This window comes from Carassius auratus, chromosome 26 (assembly GCF_003368295.1).
Source record: "Carassius auratus strain Wakin chromosome 26, ASM336829v1, whole genome shotgun sequence".
Lineage (NCBI taxonomy): Eukaryota > Metazoa > Chordata > Actinopteri > Cypriniformes > Cyprinidae > Carassius > Carassius auratus.
This window is the reverse complement of record NC_039268.1, coordinates 22,777,871-22,797,045: the sequence shown is the minus strand read 5'-3', so window position 1 is coordinate 22,797,045 and position 19,175 is coordinate 22,777,871. Positions and strand designations below refer to the sequence as shown.

The 19,175-nt window shown below is 35.7% G+C and overlaps 1 protein-coding gene across 2 annotated transcripts; it reads left to right on the top strand.

Moving 5' to 3' along the window:
• The first annotated feature begins 214 nt into the window (after window positions 1-214).
• On the top strand, window positions 215-15,866 carry LOC113044660 (DNA helicase MCM9). Of its 2 annotated transcripts, none has more exons than XM_026204825.1 (13): window positions 215-488; window positions 1,316-1,671; window positions 5,764-6,080; window positions 6,828-6,909; window positions 7,812-8,012; window positions 9,870-9,953; window positions 10,059-10,178; window positions 11,607-11,781; window positions 11,881-12,083; window positions 13,212-13,415; window positions 13,492-13,574; window positions 13,647-13,792; window positions 14,452-15,866. In XM_026204825.1, the coding sequence occupies exons 2-13, from the start codon at window positions 1,353-1,355 to the stop codon at window positions 15,764-15,766; spliced, it is 3,249 nt and encodes a 1,082-aa protein (XP_026060610.1). In that variant the 5' UTR covers window positions 215-488; window positions 1,316-1,352; the 3' UTR covers window positions 15,767-15,866. The 2 variants fall into 2 exon arrangements, with proteins under 2 accessions (XP_026060610.1, XP_026060609.1); XM_026204824.1 differs by having other exon boundaries at window positions 217-488; window positions 9,835-9,960.
• Window positions 15,867-19,175: the final 3,309 nt, after the last annotated feature.

Sequence of the window (19,175 nt, the reverse complement as noted above, 5' to 3'; positions counted from 1 at the left end):
ACAAGAGTCCGAAATCAAATACAACGTTTTAAGACTTCAAGGAAAATACAGAAGAGAGGTTTACGCTTACAAAGTTAACATTTATGTGTAAAATATTTAGCCAGGAACAAGAGAAGGTTGAATATAAAAAACGGGACTTTTATACTAGCGGTCGACGTCATCGACCTCCGCATGCAGCGTTTTCCGTTTACTGGGTTCTACCAAGTCCAGAAACGGGGGAGCTGGTATTGATCACATACCCTACAATCTATCAGCACTAAAAAATACTCAAAAATCAAAAATTAAACAAAGCATAATGCAGTGAAACTGCTTTTATAGTATTATGTATGGCTTAGAATGAGTTATATTTAACTAGAATTCAAAGTTTGTTTACACGTCCTCCCCTACAGTGCAGAAAGCTACGGAATAAAGCGCCAAATCTGAAAACACGGACAGGAAGAAAACACCCATATGTTGTTAGGTCATATAATTACTGTTCACCCATCCAGGTATGTCAAATACAGAATTGTAGGGAAGAAAATATTTTTGTTGTACGTTATTGTTATTGTTTGCAAAATTTTGCTCAAGAGAGTAATGAGCGCAGAGAAATGTTTTGTTTTGAACGCTTGCGGAATGCGTGTTATATAAAGACCACGTGAGCTGTTAAACAGCTGTAGATCTTGTATAATCATTATTCATGCAATTTTATGAACTCAAGTTAATTTAAAAAATGCATGAAACATTTGTGGTTTCATAAAATACTTTGTCAAGTGCAAAAAAAAGGTTTTTAAAAAGGCGTATTAATAGTGTAAGGGTTATCATTATCGCTATGATTTATTATTATATTTACTTGTTTTAATTATAAGTGAAGTAATTTATTCTAAGCTAGTCTCGCTGTACTTGCATAATGTTTGAATGGTGTCTTTTAAGTTTTTTCAAAACGTTAAAATGTAAAGAGTAAATGTAATAGAAATTAAGATAGAAAGCATGTAACGTTAACTTTTAATTTATACTTTTAAATGAACATGAACTAAAGATCAGTTTAGCATTATAAAATTATTCATCTTTATGAAAAACCTTGAGATATTTGGGATAAATTGTGTGAGGAAGTTTTATAGTCAATACATCTTTCCAGTTAATTTCTAGTAATTCATTCAACTACTTTTACAAAACCGGCTTGTCTAGTAATCGCAAATGACTTAAAATGTCATACATTTGTTAAAAGGTGCGGAAACCTCCATTTACTATGATACAAGTGTATGATTAAGCAAGGGTTTGAAAAGCTGAACTGCAATTTATGTAACGTTACAGACCATCATCCACTGCTCTCTTGCAGAATACTTCATGTCTGAGTGGTCAGGTTCAGTCTTCAGATGAACGTGATGCTCAGTCCGGATCAGGTGTCCTTCATAGGACTGGCGTTTGAGACTTATGTGATGGAGCACCACAAGAATGACATCCTACAGATCTTCCAGGAGGCCAGTGAAGATGCTCACTATCCTGTTGTAGTGAATGCCATGACCTTATTTGAGGACAATATGGAGGTTGGAGAGTGTTTCAATGCGTTCCCCAGCCAGGTGCTGCCTATATTTGACAATGCTCTGCAGAGAGTAGCCCAGACCATATCTCAGTCTTCTTCCTCAACGCAGGAGAGTTTCAAACTCAAACACAATCTGCATGTTCGTATATCAGGTAAGCATGAGTAAGAGCGTCCACTCTTTTACACCGACACCTGTTTCAGGACTCAACAACAAAGATTTAACAAGGTTTCTTAAAGTTTTTGGGCAACTTCCAGACCAATAACATAAACTTTAAAAACCTGTTTGGGAAATATTTTTTCTGTTAGCTAGTGGTATTGAATTACAAACTTAATCGTTAAATTATTTTGGGAAAAATAAAAGGGAAAAACTACTACATATTCCGAATCAACATTAAAAAATGGAAAAAATAGGGTAGAACAATAATAGTAAGATTAATCAGTAACACTTTACAATGACTATAATAACCATTTTATTATTCAGTTTTGTAAATGTACTATATTTGTTTTAATTGTAAATAAAGTAATTTCTACTGTCAGCTAATCTTGTTGAATTATGTTTTTCATTAAATAGTTAAATCTTTTAATTTTTATAAAATTGCTGCCTTATAAAATGCTTATTAATCATTGTGTGTGTGGGTGTATATATATATATATATATTAAATGTATATGATGATTGTATAATATTTAATACAAGTTTTATAAAACCTTTTATTTAAAATTTAAGTTTATAATTTTTACTCATTCGAAACAATTTTCTAATCTAAACTAATATCATTTGTACAATAAAGTTTGAATCAAATCTTTCATTTTAAAGTATCAAAACATAATTACAGGATTATTTCCTTGTAAAATATCATTATAGTCCATATACAAGTATATACATATTTTTTACTTAATTCTCAATAACAGATCTTTCAGATCAGTTAAGCATTTTAAATATATATATAAACAACCTATTAGTGAAAATAATTTAACATTTTATATTTAATAAGGTTAAACTTTTTTGTCATGTAATTTTTAGAACTGTTTTCACTTCTACAATAATCTGCCAATTGTCTTCTTTAAAATGAGATTAACCTTAAGTCTATGCTCCGAAGTATTCAAAATGTTCTTCAATTTAAGTTGGAAATGTATGATCAAAAAGTGGGTTCGACAGTTAAGAGGATAAAGTGTTACCGACTGTCTGTCCAGGTACTGAAAGTAATGCTGTATCTATACTCCAAGATGTCTAGACTAAAGTATTTGCTATAAATATTGCAGATCTAGCAAATGAAACTATTAGGCCTATTTGTGCACAACATTAAACTATTCCTCTTTTTCCAATATGACTTGTAGCTCCGCGTGATCACAAGTGGCTTGTGTATGGCTGACTGTTCTCTTTGTGTCACTGGTAGATCTGTGCTGTGCCTCCGACTGCCTGTTTCATTTACTCTTGAAGTCTCGCACCCTATTAGTTTGTCAATGCAACACAGAGGCTGTTTCCTTCTACAGGCAATTAGACCCCAGCACACCGTGGCAGACAGCTCGTTTGTCCTGCCGCGAACCGTTATCTGTTATCATGGTCGCTTCCTCTGATCTAGTGTCGTATAACCTGCAGGATATGCTGATGTGTTTTCTCTGTTACAACAGTCTTGTTATGCGTCGGGATGTTGGCTCGCTGGAGGGTGATCAGATGGAGCTTTGAGTAGCTGGTCAGGTGTGAGTGCAAACACTGCATGATATAACAACAAGAGGAGCAAGGGCTCTGCAGGAAGGGTATCGATCGGGTTCTGAGGAGAGAGAGAGAACGTCTCATGTGAGAGGTCAGACAGACACATTGGCTGTCAGAGGAAAGAACAGCTGAGTAATGCTTTAAAGGAATATTTCATGAAAAACTCTTTCAGCAGTTACTCATGACGCTTTGAACCGTATGCAGTTGTATTCAAGATTCGAGATTTTCATTCGTCACAAACAGGATTATATAGAGTATTGACAAACTAATGGGTATATTTTCTGTGGAAGGTAAAAGGGGAATTTTTTAAGAAAAAAAATGTGCGGAACTATGTGGTGTGAATGAATGACTTGTTGAAGAAACATTTCAAAGTGGTCGACTACCGTAATAATTTACAATCAGACTTGTGCTTGGTGGCAGGGTTATTATCTTTAACTAAAAAATAAAACACCTTTTTTTGTACATTTGATATAAAGCTGAAATAAAATATAAAATAGGAAATCAGATGTGGCCTTGGCAGCCAACTGAAATAAGTTACATGAAAATTAAATAAATGGAAATAAATAAAAACTGAACTAAAACAAAACATAAGATTAAATACTAAAATATAAAAATAATAACAGTAATGATAAAAATGACAACAGCACATAACAAAAGATTTAATGAAAACTCTAACAAAATGTTTCTAATAAAAACAAAATAAAAAAATAAATGCTATTTTAAAATAATGGTAATATAAGTAAGCACTATTAGTAAATATTATTACTATTATTAGTAATCCTAATATTATTAGTAGTAATAATAACTATTAGTAAGTAATTATTATAACTATTCTTAAATATTAGTGATCCTATTATTAGTAATTATTATCTGATAAAAAACTATTAGTAAATATAAAATGTTAGTGAAAACGAATGTTTTACCAATAAATTGGCAATGTTACAACTTTTTAACATTACTAAATGCTAAAAGTACTAAAATGGACATAAAAACTAGAGCTAAAATAAAAATAATTTTAAACTAAATACTAATATATAAAATAATAGCAATAATAAAAAATAGCAGCACTTACAATTATGACAAGCAACAAAGAAAACCGAAAATATGAAAAAATGTAAATAAATGCTATTAAAAAATATTTAAATATAAGTAAATAGTCGTGTCTAATCTCAACTAATCTTGTTGAATATCTTTCTTTAAGTAAAACATGAAATTACTGAAAACATAATTATTACATTTATATATAATTATAGCTTTATATGAAATGTGTATAAATGCAGTAATTGATAAATATTATATAATTATTATGGAGTATATAATTTGTTTAATTATTAAATGTATTTGTAAAACTTCGGTCATTTAGAATTTGTTAATATTTTTTCCCAACTTATTAATTTCTAAACTTGCTAATCTTGCAAGATAAAGCTTGAATCTTTCATTAAGTATTCCAAAATTTTATATATATATATATATATATATATATATATATATATATATATATATATATATATATATATATATATATATATATATATATATATATATATATATACAGAGAGAGAGAAAATCTGAAATGCATAAAAAATTTACATTTCTGTGTACATTTTTCATTTTCAGTGATTATAGAAGTACAAACTTTTGAATACTGTTTGTGTTGCAGAAATTTAAATCATAGCTGCTGTTCCATTAAAAAAAAAAAATAAGCCTAGCTGACTCTAGCTATGGAAATAGTTCTCTCAGGAATTTTGTTTTGTGCTTTTAAAAAACTGTGTTCTTGTAATGAGGCAATATATTTGGGAAACACGATGGTCACTTTTAATCAAAATCCTGATCATGAATATCTCATGAATATTTAGTGTTTCGCCCAGCCCTAATCAATTTATCTAGAAATAGCAGACTGACATAGACAGCAAGAGTGTGAAGATTGTTTTAGGTGACGTGTAGGCTTCTGTTTGATCCCTGAGGTCTGTGGGATGGATCGTATTGCATTGTGTCGAAGCCAAGTGCTTTTCTCTCACGTCCTGCAGGAGATGATTGCCGTCACCTGTAATTATACGCTCTTCATCTGTAGCCCTGCAGACGTGACTCATCCAAATAAACACGCTTTACTGAAACCCATTTTCTCCGTAGCCACTGCAGTCTGTGTCTGTGGTTAGAGGGGAAAGAAGAAATGAATGCAGTTTTATTGGCTAAGTAACTTTGACGTTTTTGATTCTTTCTTTCTTTTATGTTTTTCTATGATGCAACCATGCCGGGCCAGGTCATATTCAAATACTGAATGCACATAGAGTTGATTCATTATGCAAGAGACTGTAACTTTGCTTTTGAACTTTTATTGCATGAACATGTAGCGCCATCTAGCTGTAGGAGACCGAATTTCTCAGAAATGAGCCCTAGAAGGCTGTGGTGGAATAACACTGACACCTGCTGGTTAATTTGAAATAATCAACAACAACAAAAGTCGTCAACATTTGCTCACTCATGCTGTTCCAATTCAATATATGGCTTTCTTTCATTACTACATGTTTTTAGGTTTACCTATGTGTCCCGAGCTGACCAGAGATCACATTCCTAAAGCTAGAGACGTGGGTCACTTCCTGTCCGTCACGGGCACGGTCATCCGCACCAGTGTGACTAAAGTGCTGGAGTATGAGGGAGACTACATGTGCAATAAATGCAGGCACGTGTTCTCCATGCAGGCCTCTTTTGAGCAGTTTTACACCTTCACTCCACCCACCAGTTGCCCCAATGAGGAAGGATGTAATTCTTTCAAATTCACCTGCCTGTCAGGAAGTGACGCCCCTCCGGCCGCCTGCAAGGACTACCAGGAGATCAAAATCCAAGAGCAGGTGAGATGTTGTTTATTCATGTACAGTCACCCTGGAGCAACCTGGTGCTAAATAAATTGTTCAATTCGGCTTTCTTCTTCCAAGATGGGGTTCGGCAGGTGATGACTTTGAATCTTCCATAGTGTTTTTGTGTGTTTTGTGCACCAGACATTCAATCATCGGTCTGTAGGTTTGATCTCCATGGCTGAGACTTTATGCCATGGGTTTCCAAAAAGAACATAATAATGAAAATGATATTAAATAAAATAAGTACATAAACTAAAATTATTTAAAGGGATCATCGGATCGGCTCGATAAAAGTGAGACTGATCATCCAGACACTGATCCGGGCCGATCGTGAGGAAAAATGGCTGATTAAAATATGGATCGGTGCATCTCTACTCATTAGCTGTAAACAGATCTGATTTTGACAGGGTAAAAAGGGTGTTTTTTACACTACCATTGAAAAATGTAACCAAAATATGTTATAGACATTTCATTAAGACCCTAAAGCATCATATCAACTTGTGGAAAATGGGCATCCGATGACCCCTTTAAAATAAAATATTATTATAATTATAAGTAATATAATAATATAATTTAATTATATCTTATGAAATGTAATTAAAATAAAACTGAACTCATTTTATGTAAAATAATATGTAAATGTAATATAAAAAGTATCTATAAAACAATTAAGAAAAAAGAGTGTTTATTTCTGTATCTGGAAGTGTATAATCTTCTTGACCAGTGCACCTTCACCAACAGGTACAGAAACTGTCAGTGGGCAGTATCCCTCGATCTATGCTCATCGTCCTGGAGGACGATCTTGTGGACAGCTGTAAATCAGGTAAATGCTGTCCAGTCTGTATTTTATACATATATTTACTGGCTTAAATAATTTGACAGTGCAGGACTGATATCTGTATCACTCAATTACTCTGTCCAGTCCTGTTCACAGTTCAAGTCTGTGTGAACCGGAAGTTGTTTTGTTTTGATTGTAGTTATTTTGATTGTCTTTTTAGCTATTCATTGTACAGCACTTTGGTCAGTTTTGCGCTGTGTGTAAATGTGCTTTATAAATTAAAATTACTTACTTACTTACTTACTTGTTGCTGACTTTATTTCAGTGTAGTGACGTATTTTCAGTTTATATTGAATATTGAATGGAGGTTTTAGAGGAATAGTGGTTTTATTGTTGTGCTCCTCATCCCCGTCTCTCACTTATAGCAACCTAAACTGATGTCATCAGAGAAAGAGTGCCATTCCAGAGCGGAAGGAAATGTTCAGATGTTGATTAAAGATTACCAAGACAAAAATATTTTTTCAGCGGATTAACTTGCATGGATTAAATGTAAACATCAAGACTAGCAATGTGCATTAATAAAGTAAATAAAGTCCATTTTGATTCCATGGGGATTTTAATACTGTGTTGTACAAGACTGGCTTTATTACGATTTTCTCATGAATGAATTCCGACATAAATTTCCTGTTTTTTTTTTTGTTTTTTGTTTTTTATTCAGTCATTGTCTTCAGTGCAATAACAATAACATTGTAAATAATCCAATTTGTTGTAGAATTTTTGTTTTACATACGTTCAATTTATTTTGATTTATAAAATAAAAACGATATATATATTTATATTATATAAACAAGTTTTGCATCATATGATGTGTTACTTGTACAATAATAATAACATTCTTCAGGGCAAAATCATGTCTCTTTTTTTTCCCCCACTTATGTTTCTGGCAGGCGATGACATCACAGTGTATGGCGTTGTGTGTCAGCGCTGGAAGCCGATGTTTCTGGATTGCCGCTGTGATGTGGAGATTGTGCTGAAAGCAAACTATATCGAGGTCAACAATGAGCAGTCTAGCACTGCACTAGTGCTGGAAGACATCCAGAAGGAGTTTGAAGATTTCTGGGACAGTCACAAACATGACCCCATTGCTGGTTGGTGTCTTTTTTAATATATTGAATCTGGAAAACCAGTCTAGTAGTACAAATAAACGATATGGCATTTTTAATACCACGTCCTCTCAGCATTTAAAAGATTTTTTCTCTTTCTTATTGCTATATAAACTCAATTATAATCCCTGTAGAGGAAGTTCAGTTGATTAGGTCATGAAACAGTGCTGTAATCTGTTGCCAGTGGTGTTTTCCTGAGACCACTCTATCAGTGTTAGGCTACTATTGCTTATAGGGCTATTGAGTTAGGGCTTTGAACGAATTTCTAACTGCAATTACCAAACTTTGTCATGTAACTCATCATGTATCGTTTGTCCTGCAACCATGAATAATACCTCAATCAGGGCGGATCTACCGGGGTGGCATAGGGTGGCAAATGTCACCCTGAAAGAAAGCACTGCTGCTACCCCAGTTGGCAGCAAAGAATTAAAGGTTATGGCCAATTTGAAAATTTATGAGCGCGATCCCGCTCCGAACTCCTGAACTGATTCAAATAATTTGCGATTCCCAAACTGACTCCAATGATTCGCGAACCTGCTTTGAACTCCCGAACTGACTCAAATGATTCGCGAACCCGCTACGAACTCCCGAACTGATTCAAATGATTTGCGATTCCCAAACTGACTCAAATGATTCGCGAGCCCGCTCCGAACTCTCGAATTGATTCAAATGATCCGCGAAGCCGCTCCGAACTCTCGAACTGATTCAAATGATTCGCGATCCCCAAACTGACTCAAATGATTCGCGAACCCGCTTTGAACTCACGAACTGACTCAAATGATTCGCGAACCCGCTCCGAACTCCCGAACTGATTCAAATGGTTTGCGATCCCAAAACTGACTCAAATGATTCGCGAACCCACTTTGAACTTCCAAACTGACTCAAATGATTCGCGATCCCGCTCCGAACTCCCGAACTGACTCAAATGATTCGCGATCCCGCTCCGAACTCCCAAACTGACTCAAATGATTCGCGATCCCCATAACTGACACAAATGATTCGCGAATCCACTTTGAATTCCCGAACAGACTGAAATGTAGGCATAATACAAAACAAGATCTACATAATGTAGGCAAATACAAAATAAACTATTTATACATGTTATTACAAATGCCATGTGATTGCTGCTGTTACACTTACAGGACAATCAAATCCTTGTTTAGGCTTCTGACCAAACATTTCATTCAAATATTCACTTAATCTTTCATTTTTGGCCACCTTTTTGCTATAGATGACACAGGCTTTATAATTTCTTCAACAAAAAACGTGCATATCACAATCCTTACAAAAATAAACCATGGTTTTATCATAGTAAAACTGCTTAATTTCCTTTTGCATGATTTCTGAATCCTTGAGACTATAAAATAAATTAATATGGTGCTTATGGGGTATGGTCACTTATTCCTTATATGAACTGTTTCAAATGCAAGACATTTATTGCATGAGATTAAGTTTGTAAATTATAGCCTTTGTCCTTTTGTAGTGTGCACATATATTTATCATCAATCTGTGATAACTGTGACTAAATTCAGTATATATACGTCTGCCATATGTTGCCACCCTTCAAAAATTCCTGCCCCCTTCTCGCCACCCCATCAATATTTTTCTAGATCCGCCCCTGACCTCAATCATGTGGCTTTTTGAGCAAAAGTGTTTTCTAAACAGTCAAATGCATGATTTTCTCATTGATGTTGGAAAAAGTGGTGGAAAAAATAGAGAAGCAATGGCCTAGTAATGGGTTTATGAATCATAAAATATGTCTTTCTTATTCATTCTTTCTGTCTCTCTTTCTCTTGACATTCTGAAGGCAGGAATGAGATCTTGATGAGTCTCTGCCCTCAGGTGTTCGGCATGTACGTCGTCAAGCTGGCTGTTGCTATGGTTTTGGCAGGTGGGGTACAGAGAATAGATGCATCTGGAACCAAGGTGAGAGGTATGCGTTCACATTGCACATAATGACAGTCTGACATTTAGACTTAACGTGAAACAGAGTTCAGAGGTGTGCTTGAAAAGTGTCTGCGCTCTGTTTAGGAGAGTCTCATCTGTTGCTCGTGGGGGATCCAGGCACTGGGAAGTCACAGTTTCTGAAGTATGCAGCTAAGATTACACCACGCTCTGTGCTCACTGCAGGAATCGGATCTACTAATGCAGGTTTCACACGCTCTTCTGAACCTCAGATCACCTTCTCATTAACGTTCACAATCAGCGCTCTAGAGGAATGTTAGTTTTTTTCATAGTTTGGCTGGTCCTGCGACTTATAGTCAGGTGCGACTTATTTATCAAAATTAATTTGACATGAATCGAGATAAATGAACCAAGAGAAAATATTACCGTCTCCAGCCGTGAGAGGGCGCTCTATGCTGCTCAGTGCTCCCGTAGTCTACACTGAGCAGCATTTAGTGCCCTCTCGCGGCTGGAGACGGTAATGTTTTCTCTTGGTTCTTGGTTCTAAATAAATGCAACTTATAGTCCAGTGCTTATATATGTTTTTTTCCTCATCATGACGTATTTTTGGACTGATGCGACTTAATATGGTACTTTGCTTAAAGGGATAGGTCACAAAAAATGTACTTATGGTGTTCCAAACTTGTTTTGTTTTTCTTCTGTTGTTTTTTCACTATTATGGAAGTCAATGGCTACCAACATTCCTCAAAACAAGTTTAATGTTCATTATAAGACAGAAACTCATATGGGTTTGAATCATCATGAGGGTGAGTAAATGATGACAGAATTTTCATCTTTCATCTGTGGTATTTATACTGTGAACAACAGTACGCAGAATTTCTGTATGCACATTTAAGATGTGCAGTATACAACCAGAGCTAATATACGTTTATACATAAGTTTAAATTATTAAATTAAATCAAACAAATGTGATAGTAAATACATTTATAATATTACGGAAGCTTTCTGTTCATCAAAGACTCATGAAAAAATTAACATGGTTTTCACAAAAACATTCTATATGTAAAAAGAAAAAAAAAGTACAATAAAAATTTTGTTGAACACCAAATCAGCATATTAGAATGATTTCTGAAGAATCATGTGAAGACTGGAGACAATCACTGAAGACTGGAGCTGCTGAAAATTCAGCTTTGCAACACAGGAATAAATTGCATTTTAAATTATATTCAAGTAACTATAGCTGTTTTCAATTGCAATTATATTTCATAAATTTTGTGTATTTTGATTAAATAAAAGCTGCCTTGGTGGGCATAACACATTTCTTTTTAAAATATAAAAACAATTATACCTACTCAAAACCTAGTGGTAGAGTATTTATTTAAATTAAAATTAATAGTAAAATTCTTCCTACTCAAAACCCCTAAAATTTGTGAAGAAATAAAAGCTAAATAAAGCCAGAACCAAACTTTGTGTAGTACTCATGTGGTGTGCAGTGTCTGATGGGTAATTTTGATGGGTCCACATGATTTAAGAGATGAGTTATTGTTGTTGTACACTTCAGATTGCTGCATACACTTCCTATTTTTGGCACATACTAAGCACTATTCATTCTTCTGTTCAAAGAGCATTGTTGTTGTTGCATCATTGTTTGTATCATTGTGAAATGCTGGTCAGGTCTGACAGTGGCGGCTGTTAAGGACTCTGGAGAGTGGCATCTGGAGGCAGGAGCCCTTGTTCTCTCTGATGGAGGTCTGTGCTGCATCGATGAATTCAACAGCATCAAAGAACATGACCGCACCAGCATCCACGAGGCCATGGAGCAACAAACCATCAGCGTGGCAAAAGCCGGGTGAGTGCTGGGGGAAATAATGTCATCTTGCATTTTGTTTTTTTATTAACTAAAAGCGTATGAGCATCACATGAAATATCCCATGTTCTTCTTTTGTAGAATGGTGTGCAAACTGGACACAAGGACCACCATCCTGGCAGCTACAAACCCAAAGGGGCAGTATGACCCTAATGTGTCCGTTTCTGTGAACGTGGCCCTCGCCAGCCCCCTCCTGAGCCGCTTTGACCTCGTACTGGTTCTGCTGGATACTAAAAACCCAGAATGGGACAAAATAATCTCCTCATTTATCCTGCAGAACAAAGGTTTGTCCCAGAGAAAAATCCTTTTGTTTTGTAATATCAGGGGTTTTCAAAGTAGGTGCATTTGATGTAAAATCTGAATACATTTACATTTAGTAATTTAGCAGACACTTATATCCAAAGCGACTTACAAATGAGGGGACAATAGATATAGATATATACACACACACATACACACATTAGTCAACATTTGAAGTGGCTCAAAAAAAAATTGAAGTTGTCCTAAGACAAGAATGCATTTTTGCATGGTTTTAGGACAACTTGAAAAAATGAAAAGTTTTGATCCACTTCAAGGGTGACTACTTGTATACATATATTTGTACATTTAAATATAGGTTTGTCTTTTTTTGGTCATCTCAGGGGTTTTCAAAGTAGGTTTATTTTATATTATATTATATTATGAAATTTGAATATATATTTGAAAATCCTAAATATAAAGGTATAATTATTCTAAACATTAAAAATTATTCCATTCCAAATATATATTCTAACTATATATTTGGATGCACATTTTAAATTTTTAGGCTTATAATCATATATTTCGATTTACATAGCATTTTATATACTTATTTATGTAATTAAATGAAATATTTTATAATTGTATTTATTAAAAGTATTAAATATATATAATATTTATTAACTATTTTAAATAATATTCTTTGTAGATTATACCTGCCTTTGCATTTCTAGGCCATGATCCCTACAAAATTTCCTTCTTTTCCCCTTCCTTTGAATCATGTCCAGGTTCCTTCAATATTTTTTTTCACATTTTTAACTCGATGCCTAGCTCATAGTGCATTTTTTTGTTGTACATGACATACAAAAAATGTAGTTTGTGAGGTTTCATCTGATGTATTATTGGATCCGAACCCCTCCCATCCAGCCTGACTGCTGATCCTGCTTACCTCATGGGATTTGTTGCTACTTCAGACTTGGTTATTTTCCCAAGAGATGCCACTTTGATAGGAAAACCTGTCCCCTTGAGGGCTGGTTCACCCCTCATTTGGCTGAGAAACTCTTTGATACCGACTAGAAGTTAATGGTGAAGCAGCAGACTTGACATTTGTTGAATATTTATAAAATATTTATCTAAACATCTCTCAACTCTCTCCCCTCGTGTTTTTCCCACAGGAGCGCCGAGTGCGTCTTCATGTTTATGGAGTATGGAGAAGATGAGGGCCTATTTCTGTCTGATCAAGACGCTTAAGCCTTGTATGACACAGGAAGCAAACACCATCCTGAGCCGCTACTATCAGCTGCAGAGACAGAGCGACAGCCGGAACGCCGCCCGGACGACCATCCGCATGCTGGAGAGTCTCAGCCGTCTCGCTGAGGGTCAGATGCTCACATGCAGCATAATATCTGATGCTCATCTCATCAGAGTTGATGCTCATCTCTCTGTGTGTTTCAGCTCATGCCAGGCTGATGTTCAGAGAGACAGTGACCGTAGAGGATGCGGTTGTTGTGGTGTCTGTTATGGAGTGCTCCATGCAGGTTTGTTTATTACTACTTCATCATCCGGAAGCTATATTAAATTGTTATGAAACATATTTTTGTTTGCCTCAGGGAGGCGCTCTTCTTGGAAATGTGAGCGCTCTACACACCTCTTTTCCTGATGACCCCTGTGAACAGTATAAAACACAGTGTGAGATTGTGCTTGAGAGGCTGGGATTGACTGATATCCTGCAGAAAGAACTGAAAAGACTTTCAAGGTAAAAATTATACATTTAAAATTTAATTTGTACTATAAATAGAAAGTATTATCAAATACAAAAGAGAATTGTATTAATATGTATTATTCATGATAAAATATGTATGTTTAAATACAAAATAGTATTTAATATAATATAAATTGTACTTATTATTTAGGTTCATATGTAGTAAAGGTACTTACTTAGATTAAGTCGATCCAGAATGTTGAAGAGAATCGATTTTTTTTTTCTCCCACCCCTAGTTTACGTCTCACAATTCAGACTTTTTTTTTTCTCAGAACTCCATGATATAAACTTGCAATTACGAGATATTACGTCAGAATTCTAAGATATCAAATCACAATTCTGACTTTTTTCCTCAGAATTGCACATTTATATCTCGAAATTCAGACTTTATAACTTGCCATTTCAAGTTTATATATCATAGCTTTGTGAAAAATGTCAATTGTGAGTTTGTATCATGCAGTTGTAAGAAATAAGTCAGAATTATGAGATAAAAAGCAATTACCTTTTTTTTTCTTTTTTTTTTCTTTTTTTTTAATCAGTGGCAGAAATGGACTTCCATATTTTATTGCACATAGAAAACATGCCTAAAATTAATCAGAGCCCTTTAAAGATCTGAGATTCCTTCTAAGAACCTCTTTTGTGCTCCTCTTTAGGCTAGATAGCAGAAGACCATACTCCCCTAAAGAGACCAAATCCTGTAGTGACCACACCAGTCAGCCTCCAACTGGTCAGAATCACAGTAATGGTGAGGTGACCACTGATCCAGACCCCAGCCTGGACTGGTTCCACTCTTTATCCAGCGCGACTGGAACCGGCTCCATCGTTCACACCTCCTCCATCATTACCTCCACACAGAATGCCACCACTACACTGGGTGGCACGACGGTGTTGCCTAGCAACAACCGTTCCATGCGCTGCAAGGGTTCTGTGTGGGAGAAGGATGACGATCCATCCCTGGTTGAGGCTGTTGTGGAAAAGGGCTTCAAAAAGCTCAGAGCCAAACGGTTGAAAGACATGAAAGCATCCCTCCTGCTGAGCGAGGAACGAGTTTTAGGAGAGACAGGTGACGATTTAGAGGATATTTTCTCCCACAGCACACCCAAAACGAGGAAGAAACCCTCAAAAAGAAAAAACACAACCACCAGTCCTCCTGACATCAGAGCCGATAGCGGAGAGGATTTACACAGCAAACTCACAACCTTCACATTCAAGCCCAGAGAGAGATTGACTCATGCCGGTCAGTCGTTTGCGAAAACAAGTGGCAAAGTGGCGGTGCATGAGGGAGCGAAACCTGCTGCACCTCAGATACCAGAAACACAGGCCCACAGTGAGAATCGGTCAAGCTCATGTCGTCCAGCAGAGGGGAGCAGAGCTTATGAGAAACCCCGGCTAGGAACCAACAATAAAACAGAAGACGTTTCCTCTCTGGTCTTAAATGATGTAAGCACAGCTCAGAAAGGGACGTCTGAGGACACTAATCATCAACGACAGCTGCTGTCCAGACTCAACAGCCTCTCTCCAGGTGAGGAGAATGGCAACACTTATAAACACCCACAATCCCCACCAAAGACAGACCACCCAAAGGTGAAGGTGGCCAGTTCAACTCTGGCCAAACTTTCAAGATTCTCTTTTACGGGCTCATCTGAGGAAAAGCCTGGTGATAAAACAGTCCCAGCTACAAACAGCAGTACAAACAAAGAGCCAGCAAACCCGCTTTCTGAAGACCAGGAGAACACAAGCACACTGACCAAGAAAAATAAAACCACAGATGCGAAGGCCACCACTGTGCAGACGGGCAACATGAGGACAGAGCCCTCCGACAGACAGGAAGAAGCCGGAGAGAATGCTACAAAGAAGAGGAGATGCTTTGAGTTGGGCTCCGGAGGCCCTGTAGGACTCCTCAAAGGTTTTTCACTGTTCGGCTCGTCTGTCATAGACGATGAAGATCTAGATGCTGACTGGATCTGATGCAGCAGGAGACGTTTGTCATGTATATTTGCAGTATATGTATTTCTTGTGTTTTTTTGTTCATTTAAGTGCAGTGTGATGTTTTAATGGCTAAACAGATTCTGATTTCGTTTCCACCACTGAAAAAAAAAAGGTAGTTGTGACTGTTTTGCTCATAATATTTACATCATATAATTCTGACTTTTTTCTCAGAATTGCAGGTTGTTGTTTTTTCCTTCAGAATTGCCTGATATAAACTCACAATTATGCATGGGAAAAAAAGAATTAAAAGTTTATATCTTACAATTCTACCTTCATAATTAATAATTAAATAAAATTTATTAATACATTAATTTAAAAAAAAGTCACAATTCTGAGATTTTTCATTAATTTATCTTTATTTAGTGGCTGAAATGGGCTTCTCCAAAAAAAAAAAAACCTACATAAAAGGCCAAATGCTATTTTCAGCATTGCTCTTGTTTTACAATGAACCGTACATTAGAAAGCACCCTTCTACACCAGCACTCCAGCACCCCCCCCCCCAAACGTCCACTTACCCTGATAATCAATGTTATGTACCAAAATCTCTGACCTTTAGAATCAAACATACTGTTTTTGCTACTTCACCTGTAAGATTTCTATAGTTAAATTATGTTATGATTGCTGAATACAGAATAGGTTGTAAACAACTAGGTGGTCATGTTCATTTCCACATGGTTCTGACCTCATAACCATGATGATTTGTGAATGACCCTTTTCAAAGCTTATTTTTCGAAAATGGTGTGTGTGTGTGTGTGTGTGTGTGCGCAAGGGAGCTCTAAATTAGTCTTTAGTTAAAAAAAATAAATAAATAAACAATCGCAATCCTTTTCTCACTTAGTAGCCAATTCTAAACATATAGTAAAACAGTGCAAGATAATGGGGTTGGTTACATTTAACAACTTAATAATGCATGTTTAATTGCCGTGCAGCGATTTGTTGTACAGCAATAGTGTATTCGTCTTTCACCCAGCAAAAATAAAGCCTGGCTAAAGGTGCCTTTCAGCCCATGTAAAGCCAAATAACCATCAAAACACATGCTTGAATGCTTAGTGGATGCTGTAAAAGATGTTTTCAGGCTTGAGCAATTTACCCCTTGGGAGCAATAAATGACACCATGGTGAAGAGATGTTGTCTAATGTCATGGTGACGAATTTCATTCCATTGGGAGTTTAGAAATGAATGTACTGCATTCGGTGATGATAGGATCATACAGGACAGGATCTGCTGCAGTCCCCAAGGTCAAAATCATGGATTAAGATGGTTAAGGCAAGCACATTTTACTCAAACCTCTTAAACAGCAAGCAATTCCACCTACATTGTTTATTGCTGTTTTAAAAGGACATTAATCTTATTTTTAGGTTCTTTTCTAATGTTATTGGTGTGTGAGAGTGCATGATATATATTTTTATACACCTATATGCTGCATTCTTGAAATAAGGACATGCTTTAATATGTGACTATAACAAGCTTGTTTTTTCTTTAAGCAGTTATGAGATCATTTCCATTGACTGGCTGAGTTACTAGTGAAGTATAACCTTCTGTTGGAGAGGGTCAAGGTCTGTACAGCTTCTGTATTTGTCTCAGAGGAGAACTGCGGTAAAGGGAGGCTGAAGGTAAGATGAGACGTTAATGGATCCTGAACTTCCTGCAGATGGATCACTGGCCTTATCAATAATGAAGCGTTATTGATTTAATGTCTCTGAATGTGCCACCAAGGATACCCAGACTCACCATTACATCATTCATTTGCCATCTTGCAGTGTTTTAGAGGACTGAATTTGGGACTTTGTCATTTTAAAGCTTTTTTGCGGCAAATATGAAGCATTTTAATCTGGACTTTATGGTGAGGTCTAATAGATAGATATCTACGGTTTGTGTAGTTACAATGTATTCTTTAACATTCTTTACAAAATAACATTTTAAAAAGGTTTAAAATTTTACAGGTTGTTATATTTAACTATATAAACAATAAATAGATGCCTATAGCTATATGCATTTTTATTTTTTATTTTACAGAATTTCAAGTCTTACAAAATTTACAAGTTGCATTTACGTTTTTCTAAGGTTTATCTATTTATTATCAGTCAGAAATAAGTTACTGTTTATATGTAGCCTAACTATATAACTGATAGATACGTATATAGTTACATACAATTAAATTCAAGTTTATGTGTATAGCGCTTTTCACAATACAAATCGTTGGACAGCAGCTTTACAGAAAATTAGGTTTCTACAATATATTTAATAGTAGTTTATCAGTAGTGACTTTCAATTAATGTACATATGGCAAAAATGTATGGAAAAATCATTTAAAGACCGATGATGAACGGTTAACAGCAATTATTATATGTTGCAGTCAAAATAAGGGTTGGCATCATCTCCTCTCTGGTGTTCTGGATCCAGACTGCAGCTTGTGTAAATCCTAGTTATGGCAAAACAGAGAAACAAATAGAGACAGAAGTAGCATAGCTGCTGTTCAGAGCCCAAGCTAAAGAATAATAATGTGCATTTGATCAGATATAACTGCATTATTTGAATGCTTGGCGAAAGAGATGTGTCTTTAATCTAGATTTAAACAGAGAGATTGTGTCTGAACCATGAACGTTATCAGGAAGGTTATTCCAGAGTTTGGGAGCCAAATGCGAAAAAGCTCTACCTCCTTTAGTGGACTTTGCTATCAACTACAAAAAGTCCAGCATTTTGTGACCTTAGGGAGTGTGATGGATTGTAGCATGGTAGAAGGCTAGTTAGGTACGCAGGAGCTAAACTATAAGAGCCTTGTAGGTAAGTAATAATAATTTGTAACCGATACAGAACTTAATAGGTAGCCAGTGCAGACAGAGACTGTAGAATTGGGGTAATATTATCATATTTTCTTGTCCTGGTAAGGACTCTAGCCACATTTTGGACTACTTGTAGCTTGTTTATTGAGCATGCAGGAGAACCACCTAGCAGTGCATTACAATTGTCCAGTCTAGAGGTCATGAATGCATGAACTAGCTTTTCTGCGTCAGAAACAGGTAACATGTTTTGCTTGGCAATAAAGCTACACAACATTATACAAGTTAACACACACAAAAGCACACGTTTAAATACACTTACAAAAGTTTCGTTTTTTTCTAAAGGTTTTTATCAATTTATCATCAAAATTACAAAGTTACAGTTTATATCTGACTAACTTACAATTTATCAAAAAAGTTTCTGTTTATATGTTCATAATAGAGGATGGTTGGTGGAGAGATGCAATTGTAATAAAAAAAATTCTAGTCAAAACCTTTTGGTCTTTAGGTCAGAAGGCGTGAAGCTTTCAATTTCCCCATCAGGTTGTTTTGACATTTTTGAAAGCCTTGCATGTCATGTCAGAAGCATATGCCTGAGTGATTTTGGT